A 17,930-nucleotide genomic window follows, 5' to 3' on the forward strand; every position below is an offset into this window, starting at 1 on the left:
GATTCTCTCTTATTATTGGCTAGAATAACTACTCTTGTTTTCGTATTAAGACGCTCAGTTGAAAACTGCTCAAACAATCCCACGAGATTTCTTTAAAACCCAGGATTCTCTCTAGCAAAAGCGGTACATTCACTTGCTGCTTGATCTCGTGGGGTAATTGTTAAATATTTGTTTTAGCTGAATATTGCGCCATCTGACTCCAATCAAAGGAAGCTTATAAAGATGATCAGATGGGCAGCACAACAAAACAGGAATGAGGACGTTTTTGATGTGTTTACGTTCATCTCAGAGGGGGATACAGGGGGTAAGTTGATCTGCAAGCTAAAGATATAGAAGTGTTTTGCGGGAAGATGGGGTGAGAGGGAGAAAACATGAATTACTCAAAATAAGGATGAGCCGAAATCGGTAACAAGTACTCGATGTCATCGATACTGAAGTTTCCTTGAAAAATATCGATACTTGCTTGAAATATCGGCTGTTCCGATTCCTTTCGACACTGTTCACGTGACCGCTCGCTTGAATATTTGAAAGTTGTTTTGGTGCCGAAAACCCATATTTTTCAGTTTTTGTATGTGCTGTTGCACTTTGAAGTATCACAAAATTGAGATTGAAACACTGTTGTTAAGGCTGTGTTTATGTTTAATGTTTATGGACTATGAGGAGTGTTTTTATCGTACTGGTATCGGATCGATTTGACTAAAACTCGTATCGGCCTATCTTTAACTTAAAGCTCTCGTAAATAATAACCCCAAAAAGTTAAGGAATGATTTTAATTGATAGCTTGATTTTTTTTATGATTCTAAAAATTAGTAACTTAAAAAAAATGAAAAAGTAATCCTCCTGACCACAGTCTGACATAATACGCTACCCAGACAACTGTTATTGACCAACTGACAGAATTTGAACCAGTCAGAGGTACGGATATTGGATGTTTGCGGTTTTGCTAAGACGTGTGGTTAATTACGGTAGCTTGTAGTGGATTTACAATTTTACTTGACTTTTTTCATTCAGGAAAAAGCAGCGCCAACACCTTGTGTCGCAGGGTTTCTGGAACTGCTGTTACTGATGTTGGATTTGAAACCGCCTGGTACATTGCACATGGGATAGGGCACAAGTAAGCATAAATACGTATGTTTTAACCGGCACCAGCAGGCAAGTGTCTCTTTTAACTCATTTGCACGTATTTCTTAAATCTTCATACCAATTTATGCACGTTGACTATTCAGCTTTGCTGGTCTGGAAATTTGTTGTTCGTTAAGATAAAAAGATCGCTGTTAGCGTGGTTCAGGCCCAACCAGGAGGGAGGAGCAGGGGGCTCCCCACTTAGAGTTTGTGTAATTTGAATGTTGGCGATCAATAAAGCCTTGAGTAATGGCGCTGATGTTAAGATTCTGTTCAATACGGTTGCCAATAACATGCGAGTTTTCCCCTGTCACCTGACTGACCATAAAACCAAAACCAAAGTAATCACAGTGTTCTGAAAGTAAACGACAGAATGAACTTATCAGAACTCGTAACAAATTAAAGTATAGTACATGGTGTCAAGCGCGTTAGGGAAAACACGTGCTTTATTGTCACTTTTGATTGGTTGAGAAAGTGGCGCGAGTTTCTTTAACCAATGAGAAAGGATAGGAAAACAATGATGACCTTTTGGCGGAGGGGACGGGGTGTCAGGTTTTGTTTTGCCAGAGATGTTGGTGAGAAGTGCTGGAATGGGCGGGGTCACCCGGTGGGAGTTGATTCATTGTTTGCTCGAGGGCGCTCTTGCGGATTTTTTTTTATTTCGCCTGCAGGTTGTCTGGATTGGGTGGTTTGAATCCCTAGAGTTTCGTCGTGGAGTGTCTGGCTGGATTTCGGGATGGTCGACGGTGTTTGGAATGGGAGGCTGTGCGTTTCCGTTGCTGTGGTGGTGGCTGTTGCTTGGAGGCCGATGGGAGAATTAACTTTGATCGTGTGTTGAGGTGATGATGTGGTGTGTGTGTGTGTGTGTGGAAGTGGGGGGGGGGGGGGGGGGAGGGGATCGAGGTTTGTTTTGTGTGCGAGATTGTGATTTCCAAAATTTCAGCCTGGGTCCAGGGAGGCTGCCTCGAGCCTCCTTAAATCAAGCTATTTAGAGTATAACAATTTATATTTCTTTTTCTTCATATGTTCACTTATTTTCTTTTCTTTTTTTTTTTTTTTTTTTCAATGTTTGTATGGCTCACTGACAAATTGTAATATAGATTTCTGTAAACTGTAATTAATTCTTATAAATTAGTCTTCTCACTACCCGCCTAGATTAGCTCTAGCTACTTGCGGGTTAGTGTTGTCCTTAATTGTAATTAGTTTCGACACAGGTAAAACTACTTTTAAGTCTTGCTAAGTTACTATAATATTTTAACAGGCCAAGGCGTTTACAGCGTTGATGTTCCACGATATATGCTGCTAACAAGTAAAGTTCATTTTTCTCTTGGTTGTGTCCGTAATACAGCTTGGGATTACCTCACGATGGTGGAAGTACAGACTGTCCAAACAGGAAGTTCATCATGTCTTCTGAGAAAACAAGGGATCCATCAAGTTACCTCTGGTCATCTTGCAACAGAAACAAAATCCAAGAGTTTTTGAACACAGGGTAAGTTATGAGCGAATGCATGAGTACATGATTCACAATTCCTTTACAAGTCAGAATTTTCTTTCTTGATTTTTCTACTACTCGTTGTAAAAGTCATGTGCTATTACTCCGTGGGAATTCGTTAGTTACATTTTATTGCATGCTGTTTTAGATTGTTTTTCTGGGCACTTGTACGTAGTTTCTTGCTTGATCAAATGTTAATGATGCAATAATAGGAATGTGACGTCCATATGATTACGCTTAGTCTCGTGGTTTCTCTATTCCTCAATTGTTTCATTCAACAAACTCATTCATGTTTTCGTCCACACAGTTTTCTTCCTGTGCACAAGAAAAACAACTGAGGAATAGAGAAATCGCGAGACTAGCGTTCCTGTTTTGACGTCACAACCCTACTATCCCAAGTCTTCCGTCTTGTGCAATATTGTAGCCAACCGTAAGTGAAATTTGGTACTGATATACACCTCCAACGCGGGGAGGAAAAATTAATAGGGAACTTTTTTCGATTTTCGTTCGAGAACAACATGATGATTTGATCAAGCAAATGAAACAATTCTGTTTACTACATTTTAAATGCAACCTTTAGTGAAAGACGATCAGTAAACGTTTTGAGAGCGCACAAAAGCCTACGAAAACGAGCGCATGGCAGATGGATGTAAAGCGATAGCGAGAGATGGGCGCTCTGTTCCATCCCCAAGAGCCGCCTTATTCAACTGCTGGCGTAAACATCATAGGAACTGGATACGAGGATGTGTACTATCGCGCCACGTGTTTTCATCGCTTTACGTTTGTTTTCAGGAACCACTCCTGGTGTCTTGATGATCCCCCTTCTGCGCACGCGCCAACTCTTTCTCCAGAGAACAGAGACAAGCTTCCAGGAGAGATCATTGATAGCGACCAGCAATGCAGGGACAGGTTTGGGAAAAAATTCAAGCACGCTTTAAGACAAAATCTAAGGGTAGGTAACATGTCAACGTCTAAATTGTGAATTTGTTTGAAGAACAGTACCTGGGCACTTTAATATTTGTGCATCTCCACCGTTTCCCGGCAAAATTAAAAAGTCCGTTTCCTTGAAGTATATATTAAAAGTATATATCTATTTATTATACTTACGTTCTTCGGTTATTTGCACCCTCCTTTTTTAAAAAACGAAACATTGTTAATGACTGTCTCTGTCTCAGTTCGAAGAAGTCGGGCTCCTCTCTGCGAGGTTTTGAGACCTTTTTTAATTTCTTTGATGAATCTTTTGAATTTTTTCCGGCCACGGTCTTTTCTAGAAAAATCAACTTTTTCCTCCTCCTTCTCTTATTCCATTTTCTCATTTTTCCACTACCGTTTTTTTTTTCAGAAAGCAATCTCTCAAATATGTAAAATGACTAGCGTCGAAAACTCGTGGATGTTCGTCATCTAATTTCCCTCGTAATCTTTCTAATAATCCCAACCATCCTTGTTCATCCATGATTTCTTCTTGTTTCGTTATAATTTTCTAAGCAAAGCGCATTTTAATTTGACCTTTTGTGGTACTTTTTATTCTGATTGCTGATTTATATATATTATAAAATATTATGAGAAATTGTATTCGCTTTTTGACAACAGGAAAATTGCACGTCTCTGTGGTGTGAGGATGACAGTGGTTTTGTAGTCTCTGGTGATACACGAGTGGCTGATGGCACGAGCTGTGGTGGAGTTAATACTGATAAGGTGCGATGCTACTTCAAAAGGCAAAAATATGATATTCTCACGACTGTTTGAACTGATTCTTGTAGAAAATAAGGACAAGAAGCAAGGAAATAGGAACCCCACCCAAAATGAGTGAGAGGGTAGAGAGAGGTGCAGTGATGTAGTGGTAATCGGGAAAGGGGAAGCAGAGGGAGGGGAGTACGAGCGAGAAAAATAACTGAGAGTCCTCCTTTTTTCTCTCACTTTTTCTCCCTCCCCTCTCCCTCTCCCGATTACGACTGCTACGCAGGCTAAGGTTAGGTTGGTCTGTACATTGCCGTGTTGTTTCATTTCCATATTTTATCTCTTGATCCAGGTGTTTAAATGAGTGCCTGCGACATACGGCTGGGGATAACCCCGCCGGCAATGGACTTGCGCCCCATGCAGGGGACAATACTACAGAAACCGGATTAAGCTCCTACCGTATGGACCACTTAGGGTCGTAGTGTGGTCTTACCTTGCCCAATATGAATAAACTTATTCTTATTAGTTGGAGAGCCGACAAGTCCACAGTTAAAAATAGCTTTTGCTTCTTTTGTATCAGTGGTGTATCAGAGGATCTTGTGTGTCACGTGATGTCAAAGCAGTAAACGATAATAAGTGGTCATCTTGTTCTCGAAGCTGTGGTGGAGGAGTACAGCACAGAAATAAAATTTGTGCCAAGTAAGTGATCGTTTCATTGTGCACCTGCGTACCCACGTGAGTTTGCTTGTGTCTTGCGTAGCTGGTCCACTCAGAGCAGAGTCTGAGGTGAAGGTAGGAGGTTAGCGAACACCAACAGCGTGGCAGTAATAATTTCCATCAATATATGTATTTTTTTTATATCTCATCGTGACCTTGTTTTTAGTTGATGATTATCTGTATTCTCGAACTAGGCTCTCGTCTGAGAAATAATCGGTTTCGCGTCTGTTCTCTTAGTGAAACCCCAACCAATCTAACACTGACTAACCAAACGTGTCAGACAGCCTAAGCCGCGTTTGCAGGCTCGTCACCAGTTTCCTGTATGCATTGTCCTCGGTTTATATTTGTGGAGGAAAGAGCAAATGCAGCGTAAAATCTAATTGCGGGAAAACTATTTAATTCAGAGGATTAAATTCTTCATAAAGTTGTTGTTTCAAGTTGATGATTTTCCATAGTCCGTCACTTTGCTGACGCTTGAATAGAAAATTTGTAGAGTCGGTTGAGTGTTTATCCCAAGCCATTTCAACATGCTGCTCTGTAGTTTTCTTCTGTCACTTTTAAATTTTAAAGGGGGCAAGGCTACAACTTTAACCAGGTTAACTTGGGTAAATGGAATAGAGACAATGTTTGAGAACCTTCGTAAGCGAAAAAAAGTTGTATGCACCAACAAGACATACAATCAAGCGTCGTCAATCGTTTTCTTCAAAGCACGCAACACCAAATTTTCAACCGTACCCAGTTAATCATTACACGAATAAACAAAGAGTTAATCGAGCTGTAGTCAGTCCTAATTTAATTTGCTGGACTAAGCGTCAACAACTAAGCATTTTATGTTTGTTTCACCAACAGTAAACAAGACAGTGTACAGGATGCGTGTCCTGACGAGGCAATCAAGGAATGGAGAATTTGTTCACCCCAAGTTAGTAGTCTTTTCAATTGAGTTTGATGGGATTGTAAGAAAAACAACCCCTGATAAAGTTTACCTTGCACCCACAAGAGCTCTTTCTATTTCTGTCGTGCAGATGTCTGTCAACAACTTTACAAAGAAGAGTTTGTACCTGAATACTTATCAGGTTCAATAAAAACTGTTAGCAACAAAGCTTTTGTAACGTGTGATAGTAATGACCAATGAATTAATCGGCATTAATGTTTAATAACTAGCCTAATGCTCTTGCTTTGCTTCGTTGAGTAAAAGTTGCTTCTCTATGAATCCTGTTTCATTCAAGTTTTGTTGCAGTTGAATAATGCAGTCAGTTTTACATGTCATAGTGAAGATTGTCGTATGATCATAGATGATTTCGAGTAGCAGAGTTATCTGAGGTTTCAAAAGTGTTCTTGCAAACTTAAATCAGTCTTCTCTTGCAGCCATGTCCACGCCGCGTGACTTCTCACAGGGATCTCCAATGTCGACAGAGGAAGGCTGGGCTCAAGGCAGTGATCTTCCGATCAGGTAAGCCAATGTCGATCTTGTTCGAATGTCTCATTTCAAACAAAACGAGTCTCGTTTTCAAGCTCGTCTTGCCTTGAACTTAAAGAAACGTTTCCAACTATGGTCAATTAGGCGTTATTAAAAAGGTCATTTCTGTTTTGATATTCACCTGCCCACCTCTCCATTCACGATCACTAAGTCTATTTCCATACGGGACTGGATAATTTACGAGTTGTAGAATTGCGGGCAACGAGTTACGAGTTGCGTGTTGCGCGAGTTGCGAGTTTCCAAACGTAGAAAATGAAAATTTCTTGTCGAGATAACATTATATAAAAGTCAGAAATAAAAGTTAGGGATCGCAAATACGTAAAAACGGACATTCAAGGGACTGGATAATTTGCCCCTCCTCCCAGATGTCCACCTTCACCTTACTGACTAATATGCTTTTCATGATTCAATATTTTCTTTAAGATCCTTGCGGACTTTACTGTCGCTCCAAGCGAAGATGGAAACAATCTAAGCAAGTTGACGACGGAACACGATGCTCAAAATATGGACTTAATGTTTGCATCCAGGGCGTGTGTCAGGTAATACAGAAAACGTGATAACCTATATTTTGCTCACCATAGTATTTCCTTAAAAATTCCGCACTCAGTTTTCGTGTCCAATTAGTTGGAAATTTGTTCAAGACATCTGTCGCTTGTTTCATTATTTTATTGGGTTTTTAGAAGGAGCCATAATTGGGGATAGAGATCTTATGCGTGGGGTCCACAAAAATCCATGTGCCACCCTCCACGTCATAAACCCGCGCGGATACACGAACATTTCTGTGGGACTACTACTTTATCTGGAAAACAGAAGGGAAAGTCCAGTTCGGTAAAGTCCAAAAAGTGTAGGCTTTTTTTCATTCATTTAACTGTAGCAACGCACGCAGCGCCACCGATTTGGAACCTTTTTGATCATGTTTTATTCCAACTTTCCCTATCTTCTTTCAATTGTTACCTTTTCGTTGTGAGGGTGTAAGTCCTTAAATGTGTCCACAGAGGACATTTTCCCTGCGCCATTTTGAACGGGTGGAATCCTGACCATTTACACGCCTGCGCGTCACGCGCGTATAACGCAATTTTTTCGTTCTTAAAATAGATTTTTTGCTACAGCACAAACCCATAAGTGTATTACATGCGATGTGTTTCAGTAAGACAAGCGTGTGTTACTTTTTTAGCCCGTGGGCTGCGATCATGAACTGAGGTCTGGTGCGAGGTTTGACAGATGTCAAGTGTGCAACGGAAATGGCACCACGTGTGCGCGCGTGGTGGGAAATTTTACCAAACAGTGGAATAAACTAGGTGAGTTTACTTGACGCCTATAGGTTTAACGTTAAGGCAATGCAAGAAAGCTGCTCACCCCAATTAAGTCTCTTTATAAAAAGGTAAAAAGACAGTCGTAAAGGGACTGGGGAGGACTATATTACCTCCTTCATCCCCTCCCTTTATCCGGTGACACACCTACTTTTCTGTTTGTGTTGTTGCTTTATTTTTCCTGTAATAGAATGCACAGAAAAAAATCACACCGTAAATGGTTCAAGAAGTGTTGGTGTTGGTTGTCGTACATAGAGACTGCGAGGGTCTTTCTTCTATTTAGAGATTTCTTAAATGATCAGCGGAACCTGTGGCGAGTTCGAAAAAGTTTACGGTGTGTAACTGATGACGTCAAACGTTCAGCCGGCCGAGTTAGAATCACTACTTTAACTACAGTCGCTATATGAAATGATCACCGAAAGTAAAATTTTCTTTATATTCAAACAAATTCTCCCAACTAACACCAAAAGAAATAATATGGATGATGGCGAGGAGAGTATACACGTTGATGTAATGGGAGTTTAGGGTTGACGTCGTCTTGCTTCCTGTCTTGTTCCAGGGTCAACTGTTATTCCCGTTTAACTGTTTCGAGTAGAAGAATAATAGGTGCGGCGAAGAAGTGTTTTTCAACGGTTCAGTTCTTTTGTTGATACGTTTCTACCTTTCTTTCATTCAGGACCAAAAAACGCGCGCCTGATTGTGGAAATTCCCACTGGAACTTTAAAAGCAATGTTTAAAGAAATGCAAAATACACATAATACAATCGGTTAGTATGAATTTTAACGTCAACAGTAACTGATTAAAGAGTTAACGGTGACAAAATATGAGAAGCCTCTAACTGTTTTCTTTAATAAAGTTAATCGTTTATATAAAACCACGTTTTGACATCCTTATCGACTCCTCATTTTCTTCCCTCTTTTCTTTCACTTTCTTCCTTTCTTCTTCCTCTTTGTCCTTCCTTCATTTTTTGGCTAGTTCTCCTTCACATTTACCTTCGTCCTTTCGGTTTTCGTTTATTGATTTGTTTTCTCACTACGTAGGTCTTCAAAACTCTGCCGGTCGTTTCTTGTCAAAAGGGAACCATCTTACCAGTAAAAAGGGGAAGGTGTTTTACGCTGCGGGATCAAGGATCACCCGCTATAATCCCAGTCCTTCCTCCGCTGACGGACTTGACATACTCGGTCCAACAACTGCTCCTCTCAGGGTGGTGGTAAGTTAGTTATTATAGCTAATCGAGACTGCTCATGTTTAACTCGTGTCAACTTTTTAGTTTAACTTACGATTTTAACAGTTAACAGTGACTACACACGCTAACGCTAAAGTATCAGCTAAAGTCATCAGAAAAGAATCTTAGGGGTTTTTTTTGTGCTAATTTTCAGTTGATAAGAACTGGCCATGGCCGCCAAGGAACCAAAGGAGTGCGTTATCAATACTTCAGGCCGCTGTTTTCAAATGAGACCTCTGATGAAGGTAGCGTTTCCTTTGAGTGGGAAACCACAGATTGGAGTGTCTGCTCAGCTTCTTGTTTAGCAGGTGAGTGAGAATTAAAAGATAAAGGCCTCACCTCATACTTATCCATATTTCCTCGTATGCAAATTCGCACTTTCCAAACTGACCGGTCCTGACACGTACGCAGCTCGGTTATCATAATCAAATTTCCGTACTATTCATACATCGATTTTCCCATAGGCCATCAAACACGTGACGTGTGGTGCGTGAGGTCTGATGACAAGACTCCAGCCAGTTTCAGCGCGTGTGCAACTGAGGAAAAGCCCGCGAAAACCAGAAGCTGCAATGTACAACCATGTAGACCACAATAGGTCACGCTATGCCAGAATTCCAGTTTCAGTTGATATTTTATTTGTCATACAGTAGAACGCACGTTGCATTGCCAGAAAAATCAACATAACAAAACAAAAACAAAGATAATAACAACAACAGAACAACGAAAACAAAGAGACTATGAGGTCTCTTGCGAAAACTAATATATATTATAAAATAAGATTAAAAACTCAGCTTCGAGGGGTACCTAGTTGTCTCAGAGAAATAACACTTGCGAAATAACATGCTGAAAAATGGTGACTAATTAAATGTAGTTTCAATAAAGCTTTTCAATTGCTAAGAATTGTTTAAGAGTTAAATTTGGTCCACTTTAGTTGCCATTCAAGCGGTACATTCGTGTCTGATTCATCAGGCCTTCTATTCTCCCAAAGCATCCCACCTGATGCTGACGGCAATTTCAAAAGAAAAACAACTATATCCGTGCGTCTTTCGATGTCTTCCACATTTTTCGGAACAACAACAACAACAAAAATAAATTCACGAAGAATGTCCGACAATTTCTGAAGGTTCTCCGAACATATCCGAACGGTGATCGATTCACTTGAAGCTCAGTGGTTAGAGCATCTGACCTGTGTTCGGAAGGGCATGGGTTCGATTCGACTCTTTGTCTCACACCTGTGGTAAGATGAACACTTATCTTTTCTGTATCAATCTCGTTCTCATAATTACAATGAATAATATGCGCGCTATATGGTAATAAACAACGTTATTGTCGACACGGTAATCTTTCAACAAAGCGCCCAGTGTAATGTTGGGATAACTTTCTTTCCAGTCTTTTAAAAATGACCTCTAGTATAAGTGATTCAATAGACGTTTTTTTCTTAAATATATCACGGCTTAACACCCAACACAGGTAGTCCCAAGCTGGGGCATTCTTGATACTACATCTTTTTTTATTATTTCACGAACAAACTTCAAATTTACCATCCACCATCATTTGTTAATTACATTACGATATTTTTTTGCCACAACCATTTTGCTACTTGGGTTTACAGAAAGCGAAGTTCTAGTTTGGCTCCAAATACCTTAATGTTTTACTGTTACCCTTTATTCAAGTTTGCTTTTATCCAGATCGCCAGGACTCTAGGAAGCCCCGTTGGGCAGGAAATGTTTTAAAATCCCCACTTATTGGGTGTAATTATCTTTGCTGCCCAACATTGCCTCAACTGACAAACTATAAAATAATTGGAAGTGAGGAAGTTTACGAATATAATGAGAAACCAATAAGCCAAGGTACGCCCATTTTTTAATAAATTCCATCGTTCCTGTTTCTTAGTCATAACTCTACCTTCGATCTGAACGACAAAAAAGGTACACCGGTCTAGGTTAGCTAAGAATCCTCATTAAAACGGTACATCTGTTTGTAAACTAAAAAGCATCCAAGTCATGATCTTCTACAACTATCGTGTGACAAGCGGTTTTGACTCGACAGTCATAGAACCAAAACCAAACTAATGACTCTAATTTATCATAACAAGTGTAAACAACAAGACTCGAAGTAAATACAAGTAAACATCGTCGCAAAATTTGTTGAGAGGATGGTGCGAATTTTTTTTAACCAATTACATAGCTTCTAATTTGAACACCACTCCAACAAGTTTGCCTACTACATTCATGCATATGGTCAAAGTAATAGAATTGTTTATTCTTTTTTCACTGTATAAATCAGTCAATACAAAACTTTCCCCTGATATTTTGTAAAATTTATCAATGTTGCAACAACTACGACGGAAATAGTGTCCATTAGACGCAGGTTATGCTGTACAACGCGAGACAAGTTGTCTCGCGTTGTACAGCATGTCAGTCCGAAAAGCAATGATATTTCACAGCAACAGAGTTCACCGAACTGACCACGTTGCCATAATTGATGGTGAACTGACATTCATATCTTCCTTCAACTTTTTGTTGGGTTTGTCCGCATTGCTGAAGAGCTTTTGACGTTGACGCCATGAGAACATGGGTTCCATTGTTGAGGGCGATACTTATCTCATCAATTATGAAGCGATTAGCGGGTGATGAGCATTTCAAGATGACTGGAAGAGTCGATGAAATGACTGAGGAGATAAAACAAAAACGTAAGGTTATATCTCTGAGGATATGAAGGGAAGTTGAAAATACGGGAATTGAAGGTAAAGAAATACATATACGAGTCAGTGAAGGTTTATTATTATTTATTATTATTAATTTTTTATTGCGCAAATATCAACATAAAGTTTTCAAATGCGCATTACAATAGTTGTATTTAGCAAATTTATTATACAATTAAATTTTAATGGCGTTAACTATTAAAAAAACTGAATTAGGTGAAACAACTACAACGTGTTATTATTATTATCATCATCATCATCATCATCATTATTATTATTATTGTTACTATTATTATTATTATTATTATTATTATTATTATTATTATTATTAATTTTTTTCTCGGTGTCCCCGCCTCTTTTTTTTTCTTCTGTTTGTTTTGTTTTCTATTCTTTAGTTAATATTTATTTTCTCGTTACGTCTGTGCAGTTTCATTTCACTTAGGTGAAAAATATTGAAGAAATAAATTTAAAATAACAGACAGTGCAACTTAAACGAACGCACCAAAAGCATGCGTCCCACCTGTGCAAGGTCTGCTGTGAGGTCCAACACAATCCATCGTGGTCAGGGGATCGCCAAAACAGAGTCGTTTGCGAGATAGAGTCGGGAATCTCGAGCAGTTCAAACTAGCCAACTGCACAGAGACGTGACCACAATCCGTCTTCACCTTCTCACAGAATGATTGACAGGGGGGGAGCGGCGTTCCTTCTGAGGTGCAGTAAGGCGCGAACAGGAAGCACACAAACCTTCTCAGTTGACTAGAACATTTATTCTTGAGATGTGGTCTGAATTCTCGTAAGACTCGTTTCACTTCTGCTTGGCTGGAGTGGTTTAGGAAATTCGGTAGGATCGTGTGAGTGTAGTTCAGGCCTCGACACAGAGGAATCTTCAGTGGTTCGCATCGTGACTGGGCTTGAGTTACGTTTCGCCCTAAATGTTGAAAAGCGTGCGTGGTTCACTGGTTTAAGGACGGTACCTACTAATACAGAGGTATTTTTGCGCAGTTTATTACTATGCAGGAAAAGCAGATCTTAAGAAGGACTATTGGAATCCAAAAAGAAAATTGGGGGTAACCACGTATTTTTTAGAGATAATTAAGAGACAATAATTCTAAAAGTGCTAAAATACAAAGCTATCTATGACGTTTTTTATCAAACTGAAGCTATGTTATCTCTGAGACATGCATGGTTACCACCAATTTGCACTTGCTAAGTTCTACTTTCTCCCCGCATAGTTTTAAACCGCGCAAAAATATCCCTGTATTAGTAAGCACCACTTACAGGAAACCCGAGTATCTCGAGATGCGCAGAACGTTTTCGCAGCAACAAAAATAGGCACCGTCCTTAATAACAACGACAACAACAAAAGTAGTTAAAAGACAAAGCTGTTCTTAACGGGGAGCTGTAAAGCTGTAGGATGTTATGCTAATATACGGTAATAGACTCTGTTCAATGGGCTTAAGCAGGAACGGATTAAGATCCACTCCACCCGGTTAATGTCTGGTGTTCTCTTCTTTCAAAACGGGTTACTGACACCTCAACACTTTTAATCAGAGGTACAACTGCCACTTATACTATAACTACAAGCATCCCCCTGTTTTCCCTCTGTAGTAACCGAACGAAAAGTAAAAAACACATAACACGAGACATTCCCATTCTCATGAACTCGACTATCCCTAAACCTTTATGTTGTTTTACTATGTGCTGTACAAAACTATGTTACATTATTCTTTCTCGTTGCTGGCGGACAAAAATGAAGGGTCAATTTTAATTCTGACTATTGAATTCTAAAGACACTCTTAGAATTAGAAGACTTCTTACCTTTTGTAGTTTTACCCTTTGGTTTCAAACAAAAACCCGATTGCTTTCTACCATCCATTGGAAAACCAGTACAGTCCATTTGCTCGGGCCAAGGATAGCCAAATCTCCTCATAAATGGCTCACAGCCATGCCTGGCGTCTTCACAGACCTCTCTACAGGGAGGGATCTTTCTTTCCATGTTAATAACACAGGGTGGAACATACAACAGGCACAAAAAGAACCGAAGACTCGGAGAACAGTTGTTTTGCACCAGTGGTGAGAATTCCTCCATTCTGCTCTCGGCCTCTTTTTGTGTTTTATAGAGGAAGAAGTTAGGCATCCGGACCCAACTGTAGCCGAGTCCTTTGCACATGTTGATTTTTAGAGGCTGACATTGCCGCGGCATCTTCGTTTCAACTATATTCAAGGAAAGATAACGGAAGACTAAAAAATGTTAGAAAAATGTTCAAGATATTTAAATATTATTTATGATTGTTCGGAACAGCAGGTGCCAGCTTTTTTTCCCCAGCATCATGCAACCCTAAAATGCAAGATGAACTACATTAAAATCGATTATATGGAAAGTTAATTATTTGAAGTTTGCAATGCAGCATAACACCTGCATAACCGATCTTCGGAAGCATGTTAAGAACAAGCTAAGTATCCATGGCAATAAAACAAAAATTACAGCGGCTCTCTCACCTTGGGTAATTGAGCTGTTCTCTCCTACGCATGCGTGGCCACTTGGGTTTGGAAAGCTACTGCACTCAAACTTATAAGGCCACTTGAGCCCAGATCTTTTCATCCACGGTTCGCAATCACGTCTGGCCGTGTTGCAGACAGAGCGGCATGGAGGTGTAACCCGCCTTGCATCATCAGCGCAAGGAGGAAAGTACAGTGAACACAGAAACACTCGCAACACCGGTGAACATTTGGATTGGATCATGCGCGTGAATTGAGAAAGTTCATGCTCGGCGTCGTCCTGATTTTGCTGTTTGAAGTAATTTGGCATCTGAGTGAAATTGTAACCGATGCTTTCACATAGGTGACCAATACGTGAACAGTGCCCTGGAACCTGGTAAGAGCTGGGTGGCGCAATGTTTGAATGAGGGCTATGTCCATTAGTTGTCGTGTTCTCTGTATAAAAGGACCAGAAATTTTGTCAACGATCAACTAGTATCTTTCCTTAATATATACACACACTCAAACGCTTGCTTTCAGAAAACTTTCACATCGCTATTGAGCCACCCTGCTGGAGTTGAAACACTGTAACGTTTCGTCAAAAAACATGTCGCTGCTTTGTCGAGCGTGTATATGGGACGTGCACCGCGGAGAAGAGAACCAAAGAGGAACAGACAGGTCAAGAGAATAAAGTTATCAACGCTATGAGCAAATCAGCATTTGAGAATGTTGGGATGAGAAAGTTGTACTGTAAAAGAGGACTGGAAAATCTTTGTTTTTTTCACCTTCTAGAGTCCTGGCGTTCACCCAGCCGGAGTACACTCCTCTCAGTTTCCCATTCTTCATCAGCGGCGCCAACTTTATTTTGTATCTTGTCCCTGGGCGAAGGTTGGTCAAATTAAGTTGATTCACCTGGATTTAAAACAGCATAGAAGAAAACAAACAAACAAAAAACAGCCGTGAAGTTAATATTCTTTCTATTCTCAGGTTTACGTGTAGTTTGACTGTTGAATACCACGAGGAGAAAAATATTTCTCACTTTTGTCCTTCTCCATTCTCCACACAGGAGAAAAGAGGGCGACGACTAAAGGAACTGTCTCTGTCGTTTTAGTCATTTGTCTTGTCGATGATAAATACTGGCCAATTATTACTGATACGAAAGGAGAAAATTGCCAGTCAGTGCTTTGGTTAAATATTGTTCATTAATCAATTAATCGATGAATCAACGGTCAATCAATCAATCAATCAATCAACTAACTTCAATTTTTATTGAATCTGCTCGTGCGCATTCGTTTATTATGGTTGGATATGTCGACGGCTTTTATCACCGGTTTTATGCTCGTACTTATGTACCACTAAGTCAGTTTACTTCAGCAGAGGAACGCAAAACCATAGCATACTGTTAACAACAACAGTCAGCAGCAAAGCAGTCCCACTTACAAACAGTTCCACGTGTGTTCTCCTCCTTTGATGTGACTGAACTGGAACGAAAACGAGGCTATATCCGACGAGAGTCCCTGAGGCTACCGATGGTGAGTCCCAAGTTACTCGCAGACTGTATGGAGACAAGGCCTGGACTCTAAGGTTCAAGGTGGAACCCTGCGTTACTAAGCGCAAGAAAAACGTATAAGAATGTTGCATTGTCATCAAATTTAAAAACGAAATAATCTGGTTATTTTCGGCTTAATTCTCAAGTTGTCCCGTTAATCCAGATTAGAGTAGATCAATTGAAGGGCGGTAATTAGTTACCGAGGTTAAAAAGTGACATGACCGAACCAACATTGCGCGCATTTGCCAAATTACATAATGTGTCCAGCTTAAAATTGCTGTCAACTTTCTCAACAATGTGAATAACAGTTTTACCTTGTGCTCTCTATGGACAACATAAATGCCATTGCACAAACCTTTGTCCTATTCTACAGTGTTCCCTACGAATGGTTGCTCGATAGAGCAAGAGCATACTGTGAGGCTTTGCAGCACGATACCGAAGGACATAGATCGGTGGTGTACGTTTTGTGGTTTTGTGGTGTATGAATAGTACATCAGATAACGTTACTAATCATGTAAGATAGCTTTGTCTAAGAAGTTTTTTCAAATACTTCCGCTGTTCGTTTATCTCTTCTTCCAGAACTAATTTACTCCGCCCAGTCACACGTTCTGCTGGTTTTTGTTCAGTGGTTCATCTGTGTGCATCACGTTTTGATCACGTTCTCGGTGTTTACCATTTTCTTTCTTGATTATTAAAAAAACAAATGAAAAAGAGAACTCGTTTTGTGAATGTTATACACAGTCCATTCCTTTAATGGTATGTGTGTTTGAAGTCAAATGAACTGGTTGTATAACACCTAATAGTAAAATCTGGCTTCATCGCGATGTTAAAATCTTTTCTAGATTAACTCATGTTGAGACTCTTGAAAGGGTGTTTTTAGTTCATGCTGGTTGTGCTCTTTTAGAAAACAACATGCAGTGCCATTTAATGATACGTCGCATTCCGTCTGTCCGAACACCCATTTCAGAAGATCGCGACAAAATCGCTCTCTAGGTATCTTACCTTTCTTTGCACTGCAGATAAGGAGAAGGGATCCACAAAGCCAAAGAAAAGAAGCGATCTTCATCGTACCCCGATGTTCAATGAAAGATTATATTTTCTTTCAGCGCTTCGAAAACTTGCGTCCTTTTGCAAATGCCGGGGCGTTCTTTGATGATTTGACCGGGCGAGACTCGTCTAAATGTGTCAGTGAATTTTGTCTGAGCTCCTGTCAGAGCGACGCTCTTTCCGTGACATTTCAAAATTATTTGAACTATGTGACCTCCTAGACCATTATTCTGCAATACTAAAAGGCAAAGCTAAGAGCTTTCAAAATATTATTTTAAAGGTAAAATGGAACCGTCTAATTGAATTCGATTGGGAAGTTCAATAAAGATCTCAATAAAGTTCAATAAAGACCCACAAGACAAGATAGGACCCATATACCTTTTTCTATTTACCAAACACTCACAAATTACGTTCAGAAAACGAGCTCTTTCTTACAAAAGAAGAATAGGAACCTTGCTTTAACCTTGATGCGTAATGTAAACACTTGTTTTGCCCCAGATGATGACACAGATTGCTTAGCTGATAAAGCCACTTGTATCTGTCGGAATTATTTGGTTACTTTACTGAATAGCAATTACCAGTGAACCAAGGGTGTCTGTAAAACGGGGAACCCATCTGGAACCTGCCGGAATCCCCCAGAACCTGCCGAAACTCCCCGGAACCCCCTTGAAACAACAAAAATATATATAGAAAAAATTATTTAAAAATTAAAATTGAAAATAATTATAACCAATTAAAGAAGGATACCGTAATATAAAAAAGACTAATAAGTAGTTTCACCCAAAAAGATTAAGAACGGGTGAATAAAACTAAACCAAGAAGGAAAATTAGCGTGTGACTAGCGGGGTGCCTCGGCCATACCAAAGATCTATGTCCAAAGTATTTTCCCGAGTCCAAACCTTACCAAGTGCGTTGAGAGCTGCCTGCGGCTTTCTTTCGATGTCTTCCACACTACCAAGAGAGCTTCATTACAGGAGATGAATCTGAAAATGACGATAAAGAACTGGCATCAGTCTGTTTATATCAAAACCGAGGGGTCGTGCCCAGGTAACATTTTGCTCGCACAAACCAAAATTGGACTGTTTACAGTTAATGGTATATACTTGCCTGATAGTTTCCTTGAAATCTGTTC

The 17,930-nt window shown here is 39.9% G+C and overlaps 2 protein-coding genes and 1 long non-coding RNA gene across 4 annotated transcripts in view; 2 read left to right on the top strand and 1 right to left on the bottom strand.

The window, feature by feature from the left end:
- Positions 1–9,715, top strand: part of LOC146449739 (A disintegrin and metalloproteinase with thrombospondin motifs 6-like) — a 17,465-nt gene extending 7,750 nt beyond the window's left edge. The window contains exons 9-22 of the mRNA XM_085101292.1: positions 178–304; positions 1,012–1,114; positions 2,471–2,611; positions 3,407–3,566; positions 4,205–4,309; positions 4,872–4,990; positions 5,858–5,927; positions 6,374–6,458; positions 6,909–7,024; positions 7,660–7,783; positions 8,472–8,561; positions 8,836–9,005; positions 9,175–9,328; positions 9,485–9,715. Of these exons, the coding sequence (XP_084957418.1) occupies positions 178–304; positions 1,012–1,114; positions 2,471–2,611; positions 3,407–3,566; positions 4,205–4,309; positions 4,872–4,990; positions 5,858–5,927; positions 6,374–6,458; positions 6,909–7,024; positions 7,660–7,783; positions 8,472–8,561; positions 8,836–9,005; positions 9,175–9,328; positions 9,485–9,615 (1,695 nt within the window). The 3' untranslated portion in view covers positions 9,616–9,715. The remainder of the gene's footprint in view (positions 1–177; positions 305–1,011; positions 1,115–2,470; positions 2,612–3,406; positions 3,567–4,204; positions 4,310–4,871; positions 4,991–5,857; positions 5,928–6,373; positions 6,459–6,908; positions 7,025–7,659; positions 7,784–8,471; positions 8,562–8,835; positions 9,006–9,174; positions 9,329–9,484) is intronic.
- Positions 1,648–2,075, top strand: LOC146449740 (uncharacterized). Its single transcript, XR_014860698.1, has 2 exons — positions 1,648–1,980; positions 2,017–2,075. It is a non-coding gene; the product is annotated as an uncharacterized LOC146449740 (long non-coding RNA).
- A 1,150-nt stretch (positions 9,716–10,865) lies between the features above and the next one.
- On the bottom strand, positions 10,866–16,955 carry LOC146449741 (uncharacterized). Of its 2 annotated transcripts, XM_085101294.1 has the most exons (7): positions 16,754–16,955; positions 15,643–15,809; positions 14,988–15,114; positions 14,224–14,658; positions 13,543–13,938; positions 12,245–12,652; positions 10,866–11,691 (listed from the first exon to the last, which is right to left on the bottom strand). In XM_085101294.1, exons 1-7 carry the CDS (start codon positions 16,815–16,817, stop codon positions 11,438–11,440), a joined length of 1,851 nt encoding a protein of 616 aa, XP_084957420.1. In that variant the 5' UTR covers positions 16,818–16,955; the 3' UTR covers positions 10,866–11,437. The 2 variants fall into 2 exon arrangements, with proteins under 2 accessions (XP_084957420.1, XP_084957421.1); XM_085101295.1 differs by lacking the exons at positions 15,643–15,809; positions 16,754–16,955 and adding an exon at positions 15,242–15,313 and having other exon boundaries at positions 11,295–11,691.
- Between the last annotated feature and the right edge of the window lie 975 nt (positions 16,956–17,930).

Source organism: Pavona decussata, unplaced genomic scaffold, assembly GCF_977016875.1.
Source record: "Pavona decussata unplaced genomic scaffold, jaPavDecu1.1 SCAFFOLD_602, whole genome shotgun sequence".
NCBI lineage: Eukaryota > Metazoa > Cnidaria > Anthozoa > Scleractinia > Agariciidae > Pavona > Pavona decussata.

Bases quoted from the DNA above. Each gene is read 5' to 3' on its own strand.
- LOC146449741 (XM_085101294.1), bottom strand. From the start codon at position 16,817: ATGAAGATCGCTTCTTTTCTTTGGCTTTGTGGATCCCTTCTCCTTATC. The intron at 14,659-14,987 runs GTGAAAAAAACA...CCTTTTATACAG, and splicing joins GAACGCCAGGACTCTAGAAG to AGAACACGACAACTAATGGA. The intron at 11,692-12,244 runs GTGGGACGCATG...TTATCTCCTCAG, and splicing joins TCACAGCAGACCTTGCACAG to TCATTTCATCGACTCTTCCA.